The sequence below is a fragment of the Oryzias latipes genome, chromosome 4, assembly GCF_002234675.1.
Source record: "Oryzias latipes chromosome 4, ASM223467v1".
Lineage (NCBI taxonomy): Eukaryota > Metazoa > Chordata > Actinopteri > Beloniformes > Adrianichthyidae > Oryzias > Oryzias latipes.
The window spans coordinates 13,069,499-13,088,156 of record NC_019862.2 but is presented as its reverse complement, the minus strand read 5'-3'; the positions used below and the strand labels follow the sequence as shown (position 1 = coordinate 13,088,156).

General features: G+C 37.0%; 2 protein-coding genes across 2 annotated transcripts; both read right to left on the bottom strand.

Moving 5' to 3' along the window:
* Window positions 1–848: 848 nt before the first annotated feature.
* Window positions 849–4,651, bottom strand: med26 (mediator complex subunit 26). The gene is made up of 3 exons (XM_004067966.4): window positions 4,285–4,651; window positions 3,490–3,564; window positions 849–2,707 (listed from the first exon to the last, which is right to left on the bottom strand). Exons 1-3 carry the CDS (start codon window positions 4,348–4,350, stop codon window positions 1,181–1,183), a joined length of 1,668 nt encoding a protein of 555 aa, XP_004068014.1. The 5' UTR covers window positions 4,351–4,651; the 3' UTR covers window positions 849–1,180.
* A 2,664-nt stretch (window positions 4,652–7,315) lies between these two features.
* On the bottom strand, window positions 7,316–17,128 carry cth (cystathionine gamma-lyase). Its single transcript, XM_023954227.1, has 12 exons — window positions 16,842–17,128; window positions 15,404–15,485; window positions 14,541–14,636; window positions 14,335–14,444; window positions 14,000–14,134; window positions 13,849–13,906; window positions 12,765–12,842; window positions 11,487–11,639; window positions 9,506–9,627; window positions 8,701–8,753; window positions 8,309–8,447; window positions 7,316–7,806 (listed from the first exon to the last, which is right to left on the bottom strand). Exons 1-12 carry the CDS (start codon window positions 17,025–17,027, stop codon window positions 7,768–7,770), a joined length of 1,251 nt encoding a protein of 416 aa, XP_023809995.1. The 5' UTR covers window positions 17,028–17,128; the 3' UTR covers window positions 7,316–7,767.
* Between the last annotated feature and the right edge of the window lie 1,530 nt (window positions 17,129–18,658).

The following is an 18,658-nucleotide window of genomic DNA, read 5'->3' as shown; positions in this document are numbered from 1 at the left end:
GGCAAATGCAAAAGTGCCATTGGAAAGAACCTCATGGGTGTGACGAAGAAGCTACTGCAGCAAGCCACAAGCTCCCCGCTCCAATCAATTCTAATGCCTCCACTAGCAGACAAATAGATCCATATACATCTATGTTTTCCTCATCTGAGCTGGCATCTAGCTCGAAACTCTATGGCTGGATAGCTCAGATATTGCTCCCCATTTTTATGGCACCGGTGATGTTAGGTTGGGGTTGTAAGGGGCTATAGGTGAGACTGTATACAAAAGGATGGTGGGAAATGCAGAAAGGACTACTCAACAACTTCTCTCACAACTCAAAGGCAAATTTGCAACAAAATCCTGCCGCTCTTCACAAGCTATGTCCTAGAAAAGGACAGTTTTGATTTTGGCTAAAAAAAATGGCATAACATTTTCAAAATATATCATAAGATGATTGGAGTGGTACTTTAACAGAGGTCTTCAAATTCTCTAAATAAAATATGTACACCTTAACATGTGCTACCAGTGATCAAGGAGAAAGCAATGTTATTTGTATTGCCTTTACGCGGTAAAAGTTACTTTTTATTCACCTATAAAGGTATTCTAAAGGAAAACACCCCCCCCCACCCCACCCCAAGTCAAAAAGTAACTAAAGTCAATATTTGTATGTGCTATAATCAGTCCAACTTGCCCAATAGATCTCTTCTTCAATCAGTATAGCCATTAATTAAAGTTGTGGGGTGCTACCTTATTTACAAACATGGTCAGTGTGGATTAAAATCACTTTTCAAGAATCTTCACTTTATTCAGAATATTTAGTAAAAGTCTAATAAAGCAATATTTTTTAAGAATAAAATTAGGATGTATTATTGTTATTTAGCTTTTTTTATTGATTAGAGCCATTTATTTTGTGCTTCCTTCAAGAAATTTGTAAAAGTTATTATTAAACAGTACAATATTTACAAATGAAATGTTTAGTAAAATCTATTTTTTGTGTCATTCAAACAATTCTAAAAGAATCTTCACAAAAACCATGCCCATGCGGTCAGTGCTCCAAAAACACAGAGGCAAGAAGGACAATTTCTTAATTTCAAACAACAAATTATAAAAAGCAGCAAACATGGGCCAGAAATACTTTTGCAAAATCTTTTAACTTCACAGTAAAGGCTTTTTACACGCTAAAAAAGCATGATGTCCAACTTTAATCCAGACAAACATAGGGCAAAATATTCAATTTGCTCTCATTGTCACTTGGATCTAAGGAGATGCACTCAGTCCAGTCATACCAGTTACCCCTTGTGTCATAGCAACCATTAACCCCTGACCAATGTTGGGTCTGTAATCTACTCAAATCTTCTTTACAGATTTCTCTGCTGACTCCAGGTAAATCTTTGGGTGGGTCATCGGAAATCAATGTGTGACATTTCTTTGTATCTTTAGTGCAGTGCTCCTCTTTCTTCAGTAATTCTGTCATGAAGAAATGTGCTCCAGGAATGTGGGTGTCTGATGACGTCAGAACGTTGCTTTGTTGGCAGAGGTAGGACTGGATTATTTCACTCCTTGATAATGCTTTCCAGTCTGTCTGCCGATAAGGATTAGAAGTTATCAGTGCGTTCAGCTTCAGCTCTTCTGACTGCTGCAGCTCACTTCTATGGGTTTGAGTGAAATCTTCCTTCTGCAATGAGTCTTTTTGACAGGTGGGTGTGATTTGTCCTGTAAGCGGATTAAACGTGAGACTTCTGTCTTTTAATTTGACTGTTTTGCTGCTGTCTTCAACGTTGTGTCCATCTAAATTAACAATGTAATTTTTAGGCCTGTATTTTTGCCTTTTTTTCTTCCCTGTATTGATAATAGGATCATCCTCCAATAAACTGATTGCTTTGTTGCAAGAGGAGGCAGCCAAGTTATGAAAAAATGTGCTTTTTTGAGAACCCAAATGTGAAGAATCCTTAATACTGAACGGCTGAGCAGACACCTTAACATCAGAACTGTCAATAATCCCAGTGAAACTTGAATTGGGATTATTCTGTGTTTGGGTTAAAGTTTGTTTCACGAAAGCTTCTGGTTCAGGAGTTTGATGATTGTACAAAGAGTGGCTAGGGTCTTTAGGTTGCCCCACAGACAGAGCCTCATCCTGCCCTCCTGGGTTTTGGAGAACTGATTTACTCTGCAAAGAAGTCGTCTTTGGAGACTTGATGCATCCAGCAGCATTTGGTTTCACAGCATGTACAGGAATTTTGTTTACTTTTTTGTTATCCAGAGCTTCAGGAACCTCACTGTGTAAAGCACAATGCACATGCATGTTTCTTCCAGGGTCCGCAGTCTCATCTAGTCTGTTGGTGAGCACTTTTTCAGAGTTTTCAGTTTTATCAGAAAGAGTATTCTGGACCATCTTGGGTGGTAAAAGCTCCGTCCTCTTCTGGTCACCCACATGTTTCCTTTTCCTTTGTTTTCCCAATCCAGGAGAACAGTTATTAAAGTCATTTCTACTTTTTAACTCTTGGCCTGTTTTACCAGATGGCGAGATGGTTCCTGGAGCAGCGAGGGAGGGATAAGAGGCACCCTTGAAAGACCAGGATGTAGCAGAAAGTCCTTTAGATGGAGATTCCCCCTTTCCTGGCTCAATGAGCTTCTGCCAGTTCCGTAGAAGATTCTTAGCTCTCTTTGCAAGATCTGCATTCCTAGTTTTCTTTCGGACATCATTGATTAGCTTTCCGAGACGAGTTTCCTAAAAGAAACACAAGTGACGTTTAGTGATAGACTAAAGCTGCATTAACACCAGATGCAATTTGTGTGTCAGAGCCATCAATTTGAATGTTAAATCAATATACAGACGTGATCTAAGGTCTTGCGGCGTGATTTGGACACAGCATGGCCACGTTGACGTGTAATCAGGGACTCCGCTTTGGGCATGTGACGTTATCCATGACTTGATCAAAGGGTAGAAAAATAAATCCAATATGGCCACTCATGGCGAGGATTTTTGTTCTGAACTTCTATTTTCTAAACCTGCAGGGGCTGCGGGGTTACCGGAGACTTCCCCGGGTTACTGTTGGGCGAAGGCCGGATACACCCTGGACAGGACAGGTCACCAGCCTGCCACAGAGCCCATGCAGCTGGAGCACGTGCTGGCGCACCTGTAGAGCTCTCCAAATCATATAAACCCAAACTTCTCACTCAATATCATCCACGTTTTCAATGATGTGGGAACGAATTAAGTCCAGAAAAACGTTGGCGGTTGCTCTGTGGCCGGAGCGTCAAGGGGCAAATTTGCATCTTCCGCCTCTCTTTTGATCGCGTCTAGTTTAAATGCAGCATAATAATACCCCTGCCCTGCATGCTTTTCTTCTTTGACAGCTCTGACACACCTGATTCAAGTTACCAGATACCTGTTAAGGAGTCATAGGAATTTAGGTCAGGTGTGTTGGAGGAGGGAAATAAGTAAGACATGAAGGTGGGGATCATCAGTCTAAAGTCTTGTTTCTAGAAGCATATGTTAAAGCAACTTACCTCAAGTACTTCTTTGGTGATGGGAAACGTTTCCAAAAAAGAAATCACCTCTATAACCACCACCATGTTGCATACCTGTTTGGAAGACAATGATCTAAGCATCATGCAGAGATTTGCAGGTATAATATAATACATTTAAAATGTTTTTTTTTAATGGCCAAATACTAATATAACAGAAAAAGAAGGGCCCTCCTTGGTTTAAATCCTTATTTGAATAAGCTTTCAGATGTGCACCTGCACGTCTAGAAACTATATACGGGTGCTGGTTTTGGGTACAGGATGACAAACTGAGAAACAAATGCAAATTAACAATTTTATTCCCACAAAAAGACACAAAGAATTTTGACATAATAGGTGCGTTTATTTGAAATGGTGTGTTCTGAAGGCTCCTAACATCTTCTGATAATTTTATAGGTGTTTACATGTAAAGACTTTGTCATAAAATGAATCCTCCGTGGTACTCAGACGTTATGAGGTTACAGCAAACAGTAATTCTGCATTTTTTTTAATTAATCCTAATTTTCAGCCATGTCAGTGTTAAACTGCTGTTATGTTTTGAATGTTTTGTAATTCTTAAGCAACCCGTTTACATGAAATGTGGTTTTTAACTATACATAAATACATTTATTTCATACTTTGCTAAATCCAATCATCATCCACTAGTTCCAGGCGTTTGGGATTACTTACAGTCCTTAACTGCAGTTATTATTATTGTTGCTATTGTTACCTAAATTAAATCTTTTGTTCGTCGGTTTGCATTTTCCCAGAACTCTCAGAAGTGAGGAACAGACTCACATTGCTTTGGCTGTCGATGGCCTGAAGGAGCCGGTCTCTCATCACCTGCGGGGTGGCTGTTGTCATCGCCGCGTGCAGCAGACTGGATCAGGACGGACTCGATCAGCAAGATCCCCTGAAGACGTAGCAGCGACGGAAAACATGCCACTGGGCTGTCGGAACAGGTGCCACTTTCGGAGGTGAGTGTCGGTCTGGTCGCGGCTTTTTTCTAGTTGTTCTCCGTCTCTATTTTCGATCACTTTATTTGACAGACAACTGCAATTTAAAGTCGACTCCTAACAACGACTACCGTCTGTACAGCTCCCCTCCCTCTTGTCGGCGGTCTCAGCTGGCTTTTTGTGAAGCGCACGCGAAGAGCATGATGGGAAATTTGTTACGTAACTGTGGAGCCTCACGTCAGAACGTTTGACGCAATGAGTTATATCACTAGAGGAGACACGCCCGCTGTAGAAGCCTGGCCGACGGTGGCGGAGCGCGACGCCATCTTGGTGAGGTCGACGACGCCCACATGACAATGATTTCTATAGCCTTTGGTGGCATTTAAGTAGCTTTTATATAATTTATATATATTCATATTTCTATATACTTGTGCAAATAAATAAATATATAATATATGTATATAATTTTTATATATAAATACATCATTTGTTGCTGTTAAATAAGAGAAACAGTCAGCCTTAAAAGCTCAAACTTTAATGAAAAATGCATTGTTGCAGGACTTATAAATAAATAAAAATTACAAAGAAGTTTTGAAAATAATTTTTAAACATTTCAAAGTTTTAAACCTCTTTGACATGTAATTTAGATTATTTAGAAAAGCCCAACAATACGTCAATAATAATAATAAATAATAACAATATATAAATAATAAGTCAATAATAATATTAAATGATAATAATTTATAAACAATAAGTCAATAATAATAATAATGATGAATCAATGATAATAATAATAAATCAATAGTAAGTCAATAAAAATATTAAATGATAACAAGAAATCAATAATAAGTCAATAATAATAATAATAAATAACAATATATAAATAAGTCAATGATATTAATGATGAATCAATAATAAATAATAATAATAAATCAATAGTAAGTCAATAATAATATTAAATGATAACAATAAATCAATGATAGTTCAATAATAATATATGATAATAATAAGTCAACAATAAGTCCAAAAGTCAACAACAGATTTTCCCCTTTAAAAAGAAACAAAAAACAAAAGAAAAACAATTGATTTACCCCACTAATTCATGTGAGTGATCAGTTTGTGTAACATAGATGGTATGGTGTCGGATTTCAAGCAAACAGTCTGGCCTCTTATCAAAATCTGTTTCCCCAAAATCTTTTGAACATAGCCAAACTGTATTGCTAGTTGGTAACCACAGTGATCCATCTGGGTTAGCTCTTTTTATTGCTAAGGCCCACTTTTTCCTTAAGTCTGAATCCATTAGAAAACCTGCAAGAAAAGTTCAGTCACTGAGTCAGAAATGTATAAATCTATATAACTATATTAGCCTAGTCCTAGTATACTGTTTATAGGTTTAACTAAATAAAGTTTACATTTATGTCGACAGCAAATTATACGTACATCATGCAGCATGTTCATAATAGCCCTGCAGCATCATGCATGTCAACATGTGTTCTATTAATAAAGCCCCTCCAGCAGTAAAAGAAAAAATTATAGTTCTTACCTGTGAAATGTTCTCCCTTCCTCCTTTGTGGACTCTGATTTTGGCAGTTGAAACTTGAACAATGAACTGGCATTTTGCAAAAAATGAGTTCACATGCATGCACTGCAGCAGTAACTTGACCTCACCAAGATGGCAGTGCTCTCCTCCCATGAGGAATCACGTGATGTCTCCTCTAGTGATATAACTCATTGGTTTGACGCTCTTCACGCTTTGACTTCCGACTTTCAGATCGACTGTACGTATGCCCCCCCCGCCCCTCCCAATTTTTTTGACGAATAAAACAAAATGATGTAAGTTTGAAGTTTCAAAATATAAATTTGGCTTTGTGCTGTTTAAAAGTCTCCCTTAAGGCAGACATATTGGCGGCTGCTCCAATTCATTACTGTTTAAGGTTTTTCTGTTCAACACTTGGACTTTTCCTCCCCTTCGAATTAAAAAAGTATAAATAAATTACAAATATAGATAAATGATTTTTAACACCAACAATATTTTTATCAATATTGTTATGAAAAATGTTACATAAAAGTGTAATATTACCAAAATATATGTTGAATTTTCAATGGTGAAAATGTATTTGTTCTTTTAAAAAACATTTAGTGGTTTAAAAAAGAATAACTGTCTTGCTTTTTTCATTTTCAATATTGTTTTTTCCACAAAACACAAACACATGAATTTGCAAAACTTCCATTTTTTTCATTATATTTTAAGAACAGCAAAATAACATACCGGTAAATGCCAAGTCAACTTCGTGTACTCTTGACTACCTTTACACCAGTTATGCTGAAAAAACTATTTTTATACCATTGACAAGTTTTCTCATGCGTGTACATTTTTATGTCCAGACCCAAACAGCTGACTGGAAATTACTGCACATGCTTGTAGCTTTAAGCAAAAATATAGTAAGATCATTGTCCTAAACAATTATTTCCAACATTTAATAGATTTAATTAATTAGTTGGATCCAACATCATGTGTCTGTATTTTATTACTATGCATATTCATTGCAACACAGAAGAAGTCTGTTAGAAGGTAAACTTTTTTTTTTTGACAGACAGCTTGTTCATGCTCAGCATTTCCTATTCATATCTGGGAGCTGACCAATGCAACTACATACTCACTAGGCAGCTGATTATTTTTTCATTAATATTTCAGGAATTAATTTTTTAGTCTGTATTATTTTGTTTGGTTTACACCATTTGATTTTGATTGGACTCATAGGCGACGGCTAAATTTCATCTAGTCCAGCTATAAATAACATGTTTTGATCTAACTTGAAGAAAAGGTAATTTCTCTCCATTGTTGATTAAACAGACATTCTCAGACAAAAGACTCAAGTTGTTTTTCAATGATTTTAATGCATTTTCCCATAACATTCATGCAGGGATTGCAAAACGTAAGAGCCCTGCTTTTTTTTCCTTCGTTTTCATCACAAATGGGTCCCTTTATACATTGTTCTTTAGAAATCTAACAAAAAATTAATTTAAAAGCTTGTAAACAAAAGTGACCGTTATTATTCTGCTCCAAATAAGACATGTGCAGAGCAATTCATCCATATCTAAGTTTTCATATCAAATGTAATTATTTAAAAATATTTTGCTCACACGGGAGAAGTTAATACATTTTTATTCGTTGTGGATGGCAGGAAATTCTTTTTTAAAGTGGCACAGTGGAGTTTTAGCCAGCAGGTGGCAGCATGAGCTCACCATCCTTGCAGAGGGACAGCAAGAATAAATGGTTTCCCAATGAGTTTGTCAATCCACTGAGGGGACCTCATATTGATCTTTAGTTCTTCAGGTCGCTCATCTTCAATCTCTTTGGATGCTGCAGAAAAAAACAGGAAGGAAGGGAAAATAACCAGCAAGATCAATACTTGGTGCAATCAGACAAATACAAGTGTGTTATTTAGAAAATGCCACAGTAATCTAAATTCACCACCTTCATGAATTATCCTGGAGTGTGGCATGCTCACATCTGTTTGATAATAATTTTCTATACATTTCAAAGATTCCAGAGATGATTTGAAGCAAACTAGACTGAACATCTAAAGTAACTAAAATGTTCCAGAGAAAGTTAATTATTACCACTTAACATATTTTCTTATAAAGTTGTCTTTTTGGCGGTTTTTCCAGGTCAAAAGCTTTAAAAAATCTTGGCACTGAGATGATGTTTTTAAGACAAACTGTGTTTTTGGAGCCTTGCAGCCACTAAGAGAGCTAATCAGATTTACAGCCATATTGATTCTATATTGTCACCATAACAACAGGGGGCTTCAGCTGACCATCTCTAAAGGTTTTCTGTCCGTCTGGGGACACCTGATACTTACAGCAGCATTCAGCGCCTGATCCAGGTCTTCAATGATGTCAGCCTCATCCTCCAATCCAACAGAGAGGCGGATCAGGGTGTCGGTGATCCCCAGAATAGTCCTTTCATTTTCTGGCACTGACGCATGAGTCATGATTGCTCTAAATTGTAGTAAAGAACAAATGAACTTTACAGAAGGAAAAACATATTCTAAAAGGGATTTAAGGATTTAAGGCCTCATAAGAGATGAGGTACAACTGGGGATCATCTAAATCAAACACATTCTTTTTTTATTTAAGCTGCCCCCCTTTGATGGCATAAAATGCAGCTCTGTTTATATAGTAAAAGGCAGTAACAGTAAAAAGAACAAATATTTTTTTAGCCTTCTATATTGGTGGCACAAAGGTTACTTACGGATGTTCTGCTAGACTTTCATATCCACCAAGACTTTCTGCGACCGCAAACAACTGAAATGAAACAGCAGGAACACAATGAAGCATTCAACACATAAATTATCCATCAAATAAAAACAAAAAAACAAGGAAAAATAAAGGAGACAAAAGACACTAACAAATCATAGCCTGTCCACTGAAGAAATTCCTTAAATTGGAAAAAACATTTAGCTTTTTTGGCATTTTTGGTTGATCTGAAACACAGTCAGACTATCTTGAGGCAACAACACAAATGGCCTTCTGTATGGGTGACAATTGTAAAATTAAAGGGGCAAAATTCTTGTCTTAAAATATTTACATTTGTGTCATTGCCTTTTTTTTTAATGTATTTAAGGGCAACTTTGCACTTTGGCACACTGGCTGCGTGAGATGATGTATGAAGAAAACAATGGACTGTAGAAACGCTCCTTAACTCACAGTTGAATAAGCACTTTTATGTTGTTGCTGAACACAGCTAAAGCCAAGCGTCATCTGTTGGACATAAAGTCTCACACTGTTTTCCATCTCATATGGAGTTAGGTTTTTTGGATCCAAATTGTCTGGTGAAAATTTTGTCTAAATATTCGTTCATGATGAAATTTGGTAGGAGGTCTTTGTTTAGATGAGCCCTATTTGTTTTTACCAGACATCTTTATGTTGGTCTGAAGAAATATTTGACTGTTCTAACGTCTTCTATCAATGAAAAAAAAAACGTCTCCCTGAAGAATGTTTGCAATCACTCCTGGAAATCCTTAATGGCACATAGACTTAACTTGTTCAAAAATTACCTTCAGGTTACAAAGGAAGGCTTTCGCATTTTCAAGTTTCCCTTTAATGTAGAAGGCAATCATCCCCGGGCATCCAGTGCACTGTCTCTTCATTATGTCATACTGGGGGTGCGAGGGCAGACCTGCAGCCAGAAGAAAAACAACAGTTGGCTCATCCGTGCTCCTGTACCTGACCGTGTACCTCGTCTCTGGGTCGCCTCCACTACTGCTTCTACACCTGGCTGTGGATCCTGCCTCTGGCTCGTCTCTACTACTGCTCCTATACCTGGCTGTGGATCCTGCCTCTGGCCCGTCTCTGCTCTGTACCTGACCGTGTACCTCGTCTCTGGCTCGTCTCTACTACTGCTCCTATACCTGGCTGTGGATCCTGTCTCCGGCTCGACTCGCGCCTCCGACTTTCCCCCCAACTCCGGCTGGATGATGCTCGTCTGCTGGACTTTAAATACGTAGTTGTAGTTTGATAAGTTAATTCTTCTCTATAAGTTCGGTACATCGCCTGTCCGTCCTGGGGAAGGATCCCTCCTTCATATGGGCACCCCTGAGGTTTTTTCGTTTTTTCCGGAATCGTTTTTTTCCGCGAAGGGGGGTCTTAGGGCAAGGATGTCCAGTTTAGCTTAGTCAGTTTGTTAGTTCAATTTAGTATTTTCCTAATGAATTCTATGTATTCAGATCCTTTTGATTTTATGTTTAACTTTTTCAATTACCGATAAGAAACCCATCGAAACAACTGTTGTTGTGAATTTGGGCTATACAAATAAAATTGAATAATAATTGATACAAATAAATAAATACTTTATTCATCCCACAATGGGGAAATCTCTTCTCTGCTGGGGCAAAACCGCAATCTGGAGGCAGTAGCGTTAAGGGTTTTCACTGAGTGATGTTAATTGCTCACCATTGAGATGGTAATTGCCCCAGTATCATTGTTCATTCCCCTCCGGGAATCGAACCCTGTATTCCTGCGTGGTAGCTTCTCACCTTACCAACTGAGCTACTCAGTCAAATTTGTTTTCCGCATTTGACCCATCCCCTGGGGGCATGGTGAGCTGTGCGGGACGCAGTAGTGTTAAGGGCCTTCTTCAAGGGCCCTCACTATGGTAATTGCCCATTCAGAATCAAACCCTGTATTCCTGCGTGACAACCTTCCACCTTATCAACCGAGCTACCCAGCCACTTAGATCAGTTCTTTGGTTTTACCACGTCCAACTTTATTTAACATTAAAATGATTTGCTCAGTCAGCATGTATGAATCTAAGGTAGCCCACCAGAGTATCTGGCAAGGGTAATCTGGCAACAACGTGCTCCCTCCACAGCTCACTGTGACGTTACTTTCTGTTAGGTAGTTAGCCGCTCAGCCCAGTGGAAATTTCAGAATAAAAGCACTTCCATTGCATCTTTACTTCGGTTGTGAGTTAATGTGTTGTGAGTTATTGTGTTGTGAGTTAATGTGTTGTGTTGAGTTAATGTGTTGTGTGGTAAGTTAATGTGTTGTGACCCTTCTGGGCCACCGTATGAATCCTTTTATACTTACTTAGGGTTTATGGGTCTGTTAAGCTCATTGCACCCATTTAGATGACACCTCTGCTGCTGTTCACTTACCTTTACACCCTACACACCGCTAGATGGCAGTGTTTACTCATCTGGAGTCACTTCTCTCCTTGACATTTAAGCATCATTTTACTGAATATCTGTTCTGTAAAATGAATAGTTTGGAATAGTTTATTTACTAAAAAAAAAAACTCTAAAACATTTGGGCTAAAAAATACGGTAAGAAAAGATATACAGTCAAAGAGAAGACACCTAATAAAAGCTACTTATATTCTATCATGCAGACTTGTTTAAATACAATAATTAAAAATATTCTGTTAAAACACTAAATACAGTAGAAATGTGCAACGAAAAAGTTCATTTTACAGTTGGGAGGTTGGAGTAAGTGGCCTATCCCACTAGTCGGCAAAATGGCTGAAGCCAATTCCATTACCAGGAAAAATGACTCGCTCCACCCTGGGATCCGCCTCCAGGAACTTAGCAGCAGCCATGCCGTTTTTGAAGTGCTGCTCCATTCGCAGGTGTAGCGTTTTCAGTCCACGGTTACACAGAAAACAGTCGAAGGGAGACGGGACACCACCCAGAGCTGTATCCCGACAAAAACAAAAGGCAGAAAAAAAACACAACTTCAAGTCTTGGCAAGCCAAAGAAGCAGGAACAATCCTCTTACACTGAAAGGGTCTCAAATTGGTTCTTACCTTTGGTTCATGTGTTAGTTGTTTACAAAGTAAATGTAGGTCAAATAACCAATTCACCAAATGTGGAGTGGAGCAAAAAGCCAGTTTAATGTAAGGGTTTCTGCCAAACTCAATATAAATTTATATACAGTACAGACCTTCCCATTTAAAGGAATGAGAAGGTGTGTCCAAACATTTCGTCTGTAATGTAATGTAATGTAATGTAATGTAAAATATATATATATATATATATATATATATATATATATATATATATATATATATATATATATATATATATATATATATATATATATATATATATATATATATATATATATATATATATATATATATATATATATTTTTATATATATATATATATATATATATATTTTTATATATATATATATATATATATTTTTATATATATATATATATTTATATATATATATATATATTTATATATTTATATTTATATATTTATATATATATATTTATATATATATATATTTATATATATATATATATATATATATATATATATATATATATATATATATATTTATATATATATATATATATATTTTTATATATATATATTTTTATATATATATATATATATATTTTTATATATATATATATATATATATATTTTTATATATATATATATATATATATATTTTTATATATATATATATATATATATATTTTTATATATATATATATATTTATATATATATATATATATATTTATATATTTATATTTATATATTTATATATATATATATATATATATATATATATATATATATATATATATATATATATTTATATATATATATATATATATATATATATATATTTATATATATATATTTATATATATATATTTCATATTCAAGAAAATAATGCAGTTTACATTCACCGAGAGTTTTCTTAGGCCAGCAAATGTTTCAAAATAAAAGCACTTGGTTTTCTCTCGCAGTAATCAGATTTATAACATTTGCAGCACCAGTGTGGCATTAACTCACCGTTTTGCAGAAACCTCAGTCGCTCACACAGACCCTCGTTGTTCAATGAGAGCATCCCCATCACCACATCACTGTGACCTGTGGAGCACAGGACACGACTGAAGAACCAGCCAAACCTTCATGCTGCAGTAAAACATGAACCAGTGTGCTGCTTGGATGGGGCATTCATTCATTCATATTCTAACCCATTTTGTCCCTTTCGGGGTCAAGGGGCTGCTGGAGCCTATCCCGGCCACTCGTGGGCGAAGGCAGGGGACGTCCTGGACAGGTCGCCAGTCTGTTGCAGGGCTTGGACGGGTCATTTCAAGTATAATTATGTAGATTTTGAAGTATGTTGCGATTTTAACTAGATCTAATTTGTAATATTCCAAAAGAAGATATTTATTTCAATTGGCCAATGAGATTTTTGTAACAAAAAATACAGGTATTTTCGATTCCCGGAGGGGAATAAACAATGGTACTGGGGGCAATTGCCCTATCAAAGGCGAGTGATTAACATCACCCAGTGGGGGTCCTTGGACAAGACCCTTAACCCTAAACGCTACTGCCTTCCGAGCGCAGTTTGGCTGCAGCTCACCGCTCCCCCAGGGGATGCGTCAAATGCAGAGAAGAATTTCCCCATTGTGGGATAAATAAAGTATCAATTATTATTATTATTATTATCATTGTTCGCTTAAAGAAAAACAAGGGTCTAAACCATTCAAATGAATAAGACTGCCAAAAACAACTTTTGCTTTATTATAATCTAAAAACATTGCCAAGTTAACCATGCGACTCATCCTCAAGGGAGGGTTGTCCCTCCCCTGCTGGGAGAAGCCGAAAGTGAAAGAAGATAATCTGATTTTTTAAGTCTTTATTTTTAGACAGTCAGATGGAAAAGATCATCTTACACATAAAAAAATCAAAATTACAAAACATTCAAATAAATTATTTTCATAAATCATCTCCTTTAAGTTTAGAAAAAAAAAATAACAGAAGATTCTAAAAACGTAGAAAGCCTTTAGTTAAACTGCTGCAAATAAATGACATTTACATAAAAGTTGATGCTTTCAAATGGCAAAACGTGATTTGACTCATGACTCACCGTTCATGTATTTTGTGGCCGAATACATGCAAATATCTGCTCCCAATGCCAGAGGGCGCTGTGGGGGTTCGGAATAAAACGCAGGAGGTATAATTCCATCAGCCATTTCCAAAAAAACTTACTAAGTGTGAAATGCACATCAATCCTTTACCTGGAAATACGCCGACATGAACGTGTTGTCCACGACAACCACGATATCCTTGTTGTGCTCGTGCACCAAATCGGAGCAGGCCTTGATGTCAACCACCTTCATCGTGGGGTTGGTTGGTGTCTCGATCCACACAAGCTGCACAAATATTCACTTATTTTAGCGTCAAAATAGGTGAAAAACACATTTTATCTCGACTTAACATATGAGAGTAGAAGGAAAAATGTGTCACACATAGGACTAATTCATGCTTGGAAACTGATTGAAGGGGAAATTAGTTGAAGTAGACACAGACATAACACCAGGACTATTGGTTGTTGAAAGATTTCATAACCTACTTTGGTGTTGGGCTTCAGAGCAGCCTTGAGCAGTTCTGGTTTTGTGCAGTCAGCAAAAGAAACGTCCACGCCAAGACCAGCTGCAATTCTTCGGAAGTACCGGTTTGTGCCTTAAAAAAGATATAGAGTTTGCCTCATTTAACAAGGTCAGACCTGCTCAGGCTGCACTTTCAAAGTTAAATAAAGTGTAGGGTTTGGCGCCTCACCTCCGTACACATCATCCATGCACACGATCCCATCCCCTGACTTCAGCAGGTGAGTGACGGTCACTGTGGTAGCCAGTCCTGATGCAAAGGCGAGAGCTGCAGGGACCAAAAATCTCAATTATGACAGGTCTTCAACAGGAATAAGTGAATGGGGCCTCCTCCAGAGGAGCCCCAACAGTTTTTGGGTCATTTTTTTCCTCGCGGGTTGTGGTTTGCAATGTTTGATTTTGAGGGGAACTTTCTCCTTTTTGACAGAAACTACTAAATACGTTTAATGAGGACTTGTATTAAACAAACTGTAAACCTACTTTCACGCCGTCTTTGGCAACCCGCGTTCAAAACTCTTGTGTAGCTACGCAGGTTTTTACAAACATTTTCGAGCTTTACTTAAAAAATGTGCGGCCATTGAACGTGCGTTGCAAGTTAAACCAAGTCGAACTTCGACCAATTAGGGACTCCTATTTGGTAATGACGTTTGGATGGCACCTCTTAATTCACAGAAGTATCAGCTATTTTAAAATTGATCATAGAGAAGAAATTGATAATTGCAGTTTGTGCTTGGCTGGAATTATGACCTCAAGTATTTCATATATTGGAATAGAGCTGAGAAAAAAAAAATGAAGAAGCCCCTCCCTGCTTGTCCAGTGTGAACACCATGGGCTTCTTGAATGCGCATCACATACACGTTGTGTACAGAGCTTAATGGGGGCTAAATTGACTCACTAGATGCTTGTAAAAGGAATAAACATTATCATCACTTGAGAAATGTTTTTAAATTTAAACATTTTATACTAAAAGTTTAAAAAGCTCTTTTTACAAACGTTTTTATTTTACCGTTTTTCTGTCGGTGTGAATTAACTTACAGTACTTTGCTCCATCCAGAGCTGCCACGGCCTTTTCTAGACAGTTTCTGGTAGGATTTCCACTTCGGCTGTATTCAAAACCCTAAAATGAAATAAAAACATCAAAGAAATCACCAAAGCTAACAATGATTCCAGTTTTTAGCAGAGGTTAGTACCCAAAGTTGAAAATGCTGCACGGTTTTTATCTTGTTGGTGCCCCTGCACTGATCTGATTAACCCAAGCAGACATTCATTAAATAATAAATTGTCTAATACTTTTATTAACTGGAATATAGAGTAGAATCTGTTCAAATAGCTTCATGTTGACAGTTAGTGCACAAGGCTACATCTGTGAAAACAGTCACCTGTCACACCAAATTACCTTGGTGTATTGTTATCTCCCTTTTGCAGCCTCAAAACTATACAACTGTTTGGTTCTTATAAATCATTCACCAATTCTTAGAGCTAAATTTTGTGGGAAATAAATATCTCAAATCTGTATATAAGAATCACAAACTGGTCTGTTAATGGATGATGAAGATGAGATGTTTGGCAAGTCTATGCTTGTGTAGGGGAGGCCTTTTGGATCATCGTGTTTCAGCAGTTAATATGTACACACCTTGAGATTAGCGTTTAAAGACATCAACAACAAATGATCTTTGTCCTAAACAGGTACTTTTATGAGACACCTTATTGTCTTCTTGCCAGCTCAATTAAGTGTTTCTCAAACATGTTCGGTGTCGGTTTTTCTGCTCTAACGCGTCTGATTCAGCACACCGGCGGCGTCTTGTGTGGAAACTTGGTAACAGTCATTAAACATGGGATGTGTTAAAGCGGGAAAACATGCCGTTTTGGCTGCAGCAGAGGAGACTGTGGTCTACTATGTAATCATTGATAGGAAAAAAAAAAAGATGGCTCCAGAGAAAATATATAGTATTTCAACACAATGTGAAGAGATAGCTGGGAGAGAAAAAAAACACACACATAAATTTGTTTTCAACACAAGCTGATTTTAGTCTGGATTCCCAGACTGTTCAGGGTCAGAGATGCAGAATCTAGAATTTCCTGTTTGAAAAGATTCCACAAAGGCAGATTAAGTTTTCAAAATAAATTAGTCTTACCGGTATTCAAACACCTATTTTCTTCTTTATAAAGCTATTTCTGATGACTCACTCAGGGCAGGCTGAGAAGTTATACAGTAGAATAAACAAGGATTAAAACGCTCACATGTGATCATCTATGAGGGGAAAAACTTTTAAAACTGAGATCAATCATACAACACAATTACTTAAATTCTTTCGTGTTGAAAGTAAAAAAATTAATATTAACACGTTATTATCTGAATATAACAAGGAAAAACAACCGTTTTTCTCAATCATGTCCCACGTGGATGTTGCCGGCTCATCCTCACCCCCCTCACCCCCCCGGTTAAATAACCGTGTCATATCGAGCTACTTACGGCGTGGTCCCCCGGTGAGTACTGCTTGAACGTTGTGGACAGGGAAATAGGCGGCACCACAGCCATCGACTTCCACTGCTCCGGCTCCTGCCCGACGTGGATGGCGTCCGTGGCGAAGGATTTAAAGGCGGTACGGAAGCCGGCAAACAGACCATTCTGCGTGTCCCGTTTGTTCGCGTGCTCCATCGCGGCGTGTTTCCTAAAAGCGTCCGGACCACCGTGTACTCAGAGCGCGCATTACCGCTAAGCGGAAAATGGGAAATACTATATACCGGGGCAGTTCTGGGAGCCTGCTTCTCTGAGGCCAATCAGAGCGTATCAACAAGGAGAGCTCGCTCTGATTGGCTGTCAGGGGTTGTGTGGCCTGCCCATGTTACGACAGCACGTTCTTTGCGTTCCTATACTCTACAGCTCTGATGCAACATCCCGTCCCGTTTAACAAAGAAATGGCCACAGTTTTTTTTTCTTTTTTTATAATCATAAATCCATAAAAAATTAGTAATTGAATTATTTATGAATAATGAAATGATTGGGGGGGAAAAATCAAATGTATAAAATCAAATCTAATTTGAGAATGCTTTTACTTAAAACAATTCATGAGCTCAAAGATCCAATAAAACTGACCGAAAGCGTATTTACATAACTTGTAACAGACTATTCCTCAGCGATTTCAATACAAATGTTTATATTTCCCCCCTTTGGTAATGAATCTGAATGTGTTACCAGTTTTGAACTGCAGGGGACGAACGTGCTCTGTAACACATTTCTAAGCCTACAGGATGAATGAGGATGAGTTTTTTTTTTTCAAACAAGCAATAAAGTTTTTAACTGTCCAGGAAAACTGTCTAAACCTCTCACCTCTGACACATGACAGACACCTCACATCATGTTCCTGACTCAAGATCAGGAAGGCATCTATGAAAAAAAACATGAGTAACTGCAAAGTTTGCACCATACTCTGAATATTCATTTGAAGGATTTGTTTGAAAATAGAGAGGATTCAAGTTTAATATTTTTCAATATTATGTCAATTATGTGTGAAATGATTGGGCATAGACCTCTTAAGGTTTCTCTTAAGACAACTCAGGAAAAATACTTTGTGTCTTATCTATATTTGTAAAGAAGAAACTTGAGGAATGTGTTATGTATAGTTGAGTGCTAGTGTTTTATGTGGAGACATGCAGTAAATGACATCTGGGATTGTCTCTTTTTTTCCCGTAAGATTTGATACAAGGACAGAATTAAAATAAGATGATGATTCTAGAGATGTGTGTACTCATGTTGTGTATTGAATGTTATTCAATGTGGTACTCTTCATGAAAGGAACAAATCAACAGAACAAAATTAAGTAGCAAGTGTTCGGGGTTTTTGGTTTGTTTTTGTTTTTCACCAAAAACACAAATTTCAGCACGACACTGAGAATTTAGGAAGATTATTTGATTTTTTATATTAAATGTGTAGTGACACGTGTTTCTTTCATATTTGTGTATCCGTTTTAGAATAGGGTTAAATGAACAGTCAACCTAAATGTCATTTTGTTTGTGTCTCACAGTAAACAAACTTTAAGCCATGCCTTAATTGATATTAAACAAACAAAATCTTACATCTTGAAAGCTTTTTTTTATCGAACATGTGAGAATGCAAATTGATATTATCCCCATCAGTATATTTTACAGACAACATTAGGAAATTGTTGTTGGATACCAAAAGTCAAATGATTTCCGAAACAGTTTAACCAATGTGGCTAAAAGATGTGATAAGCACATTATTTTTCTGACAAACTAATGAAACATGATAACAAAAACGCAAGACAATAA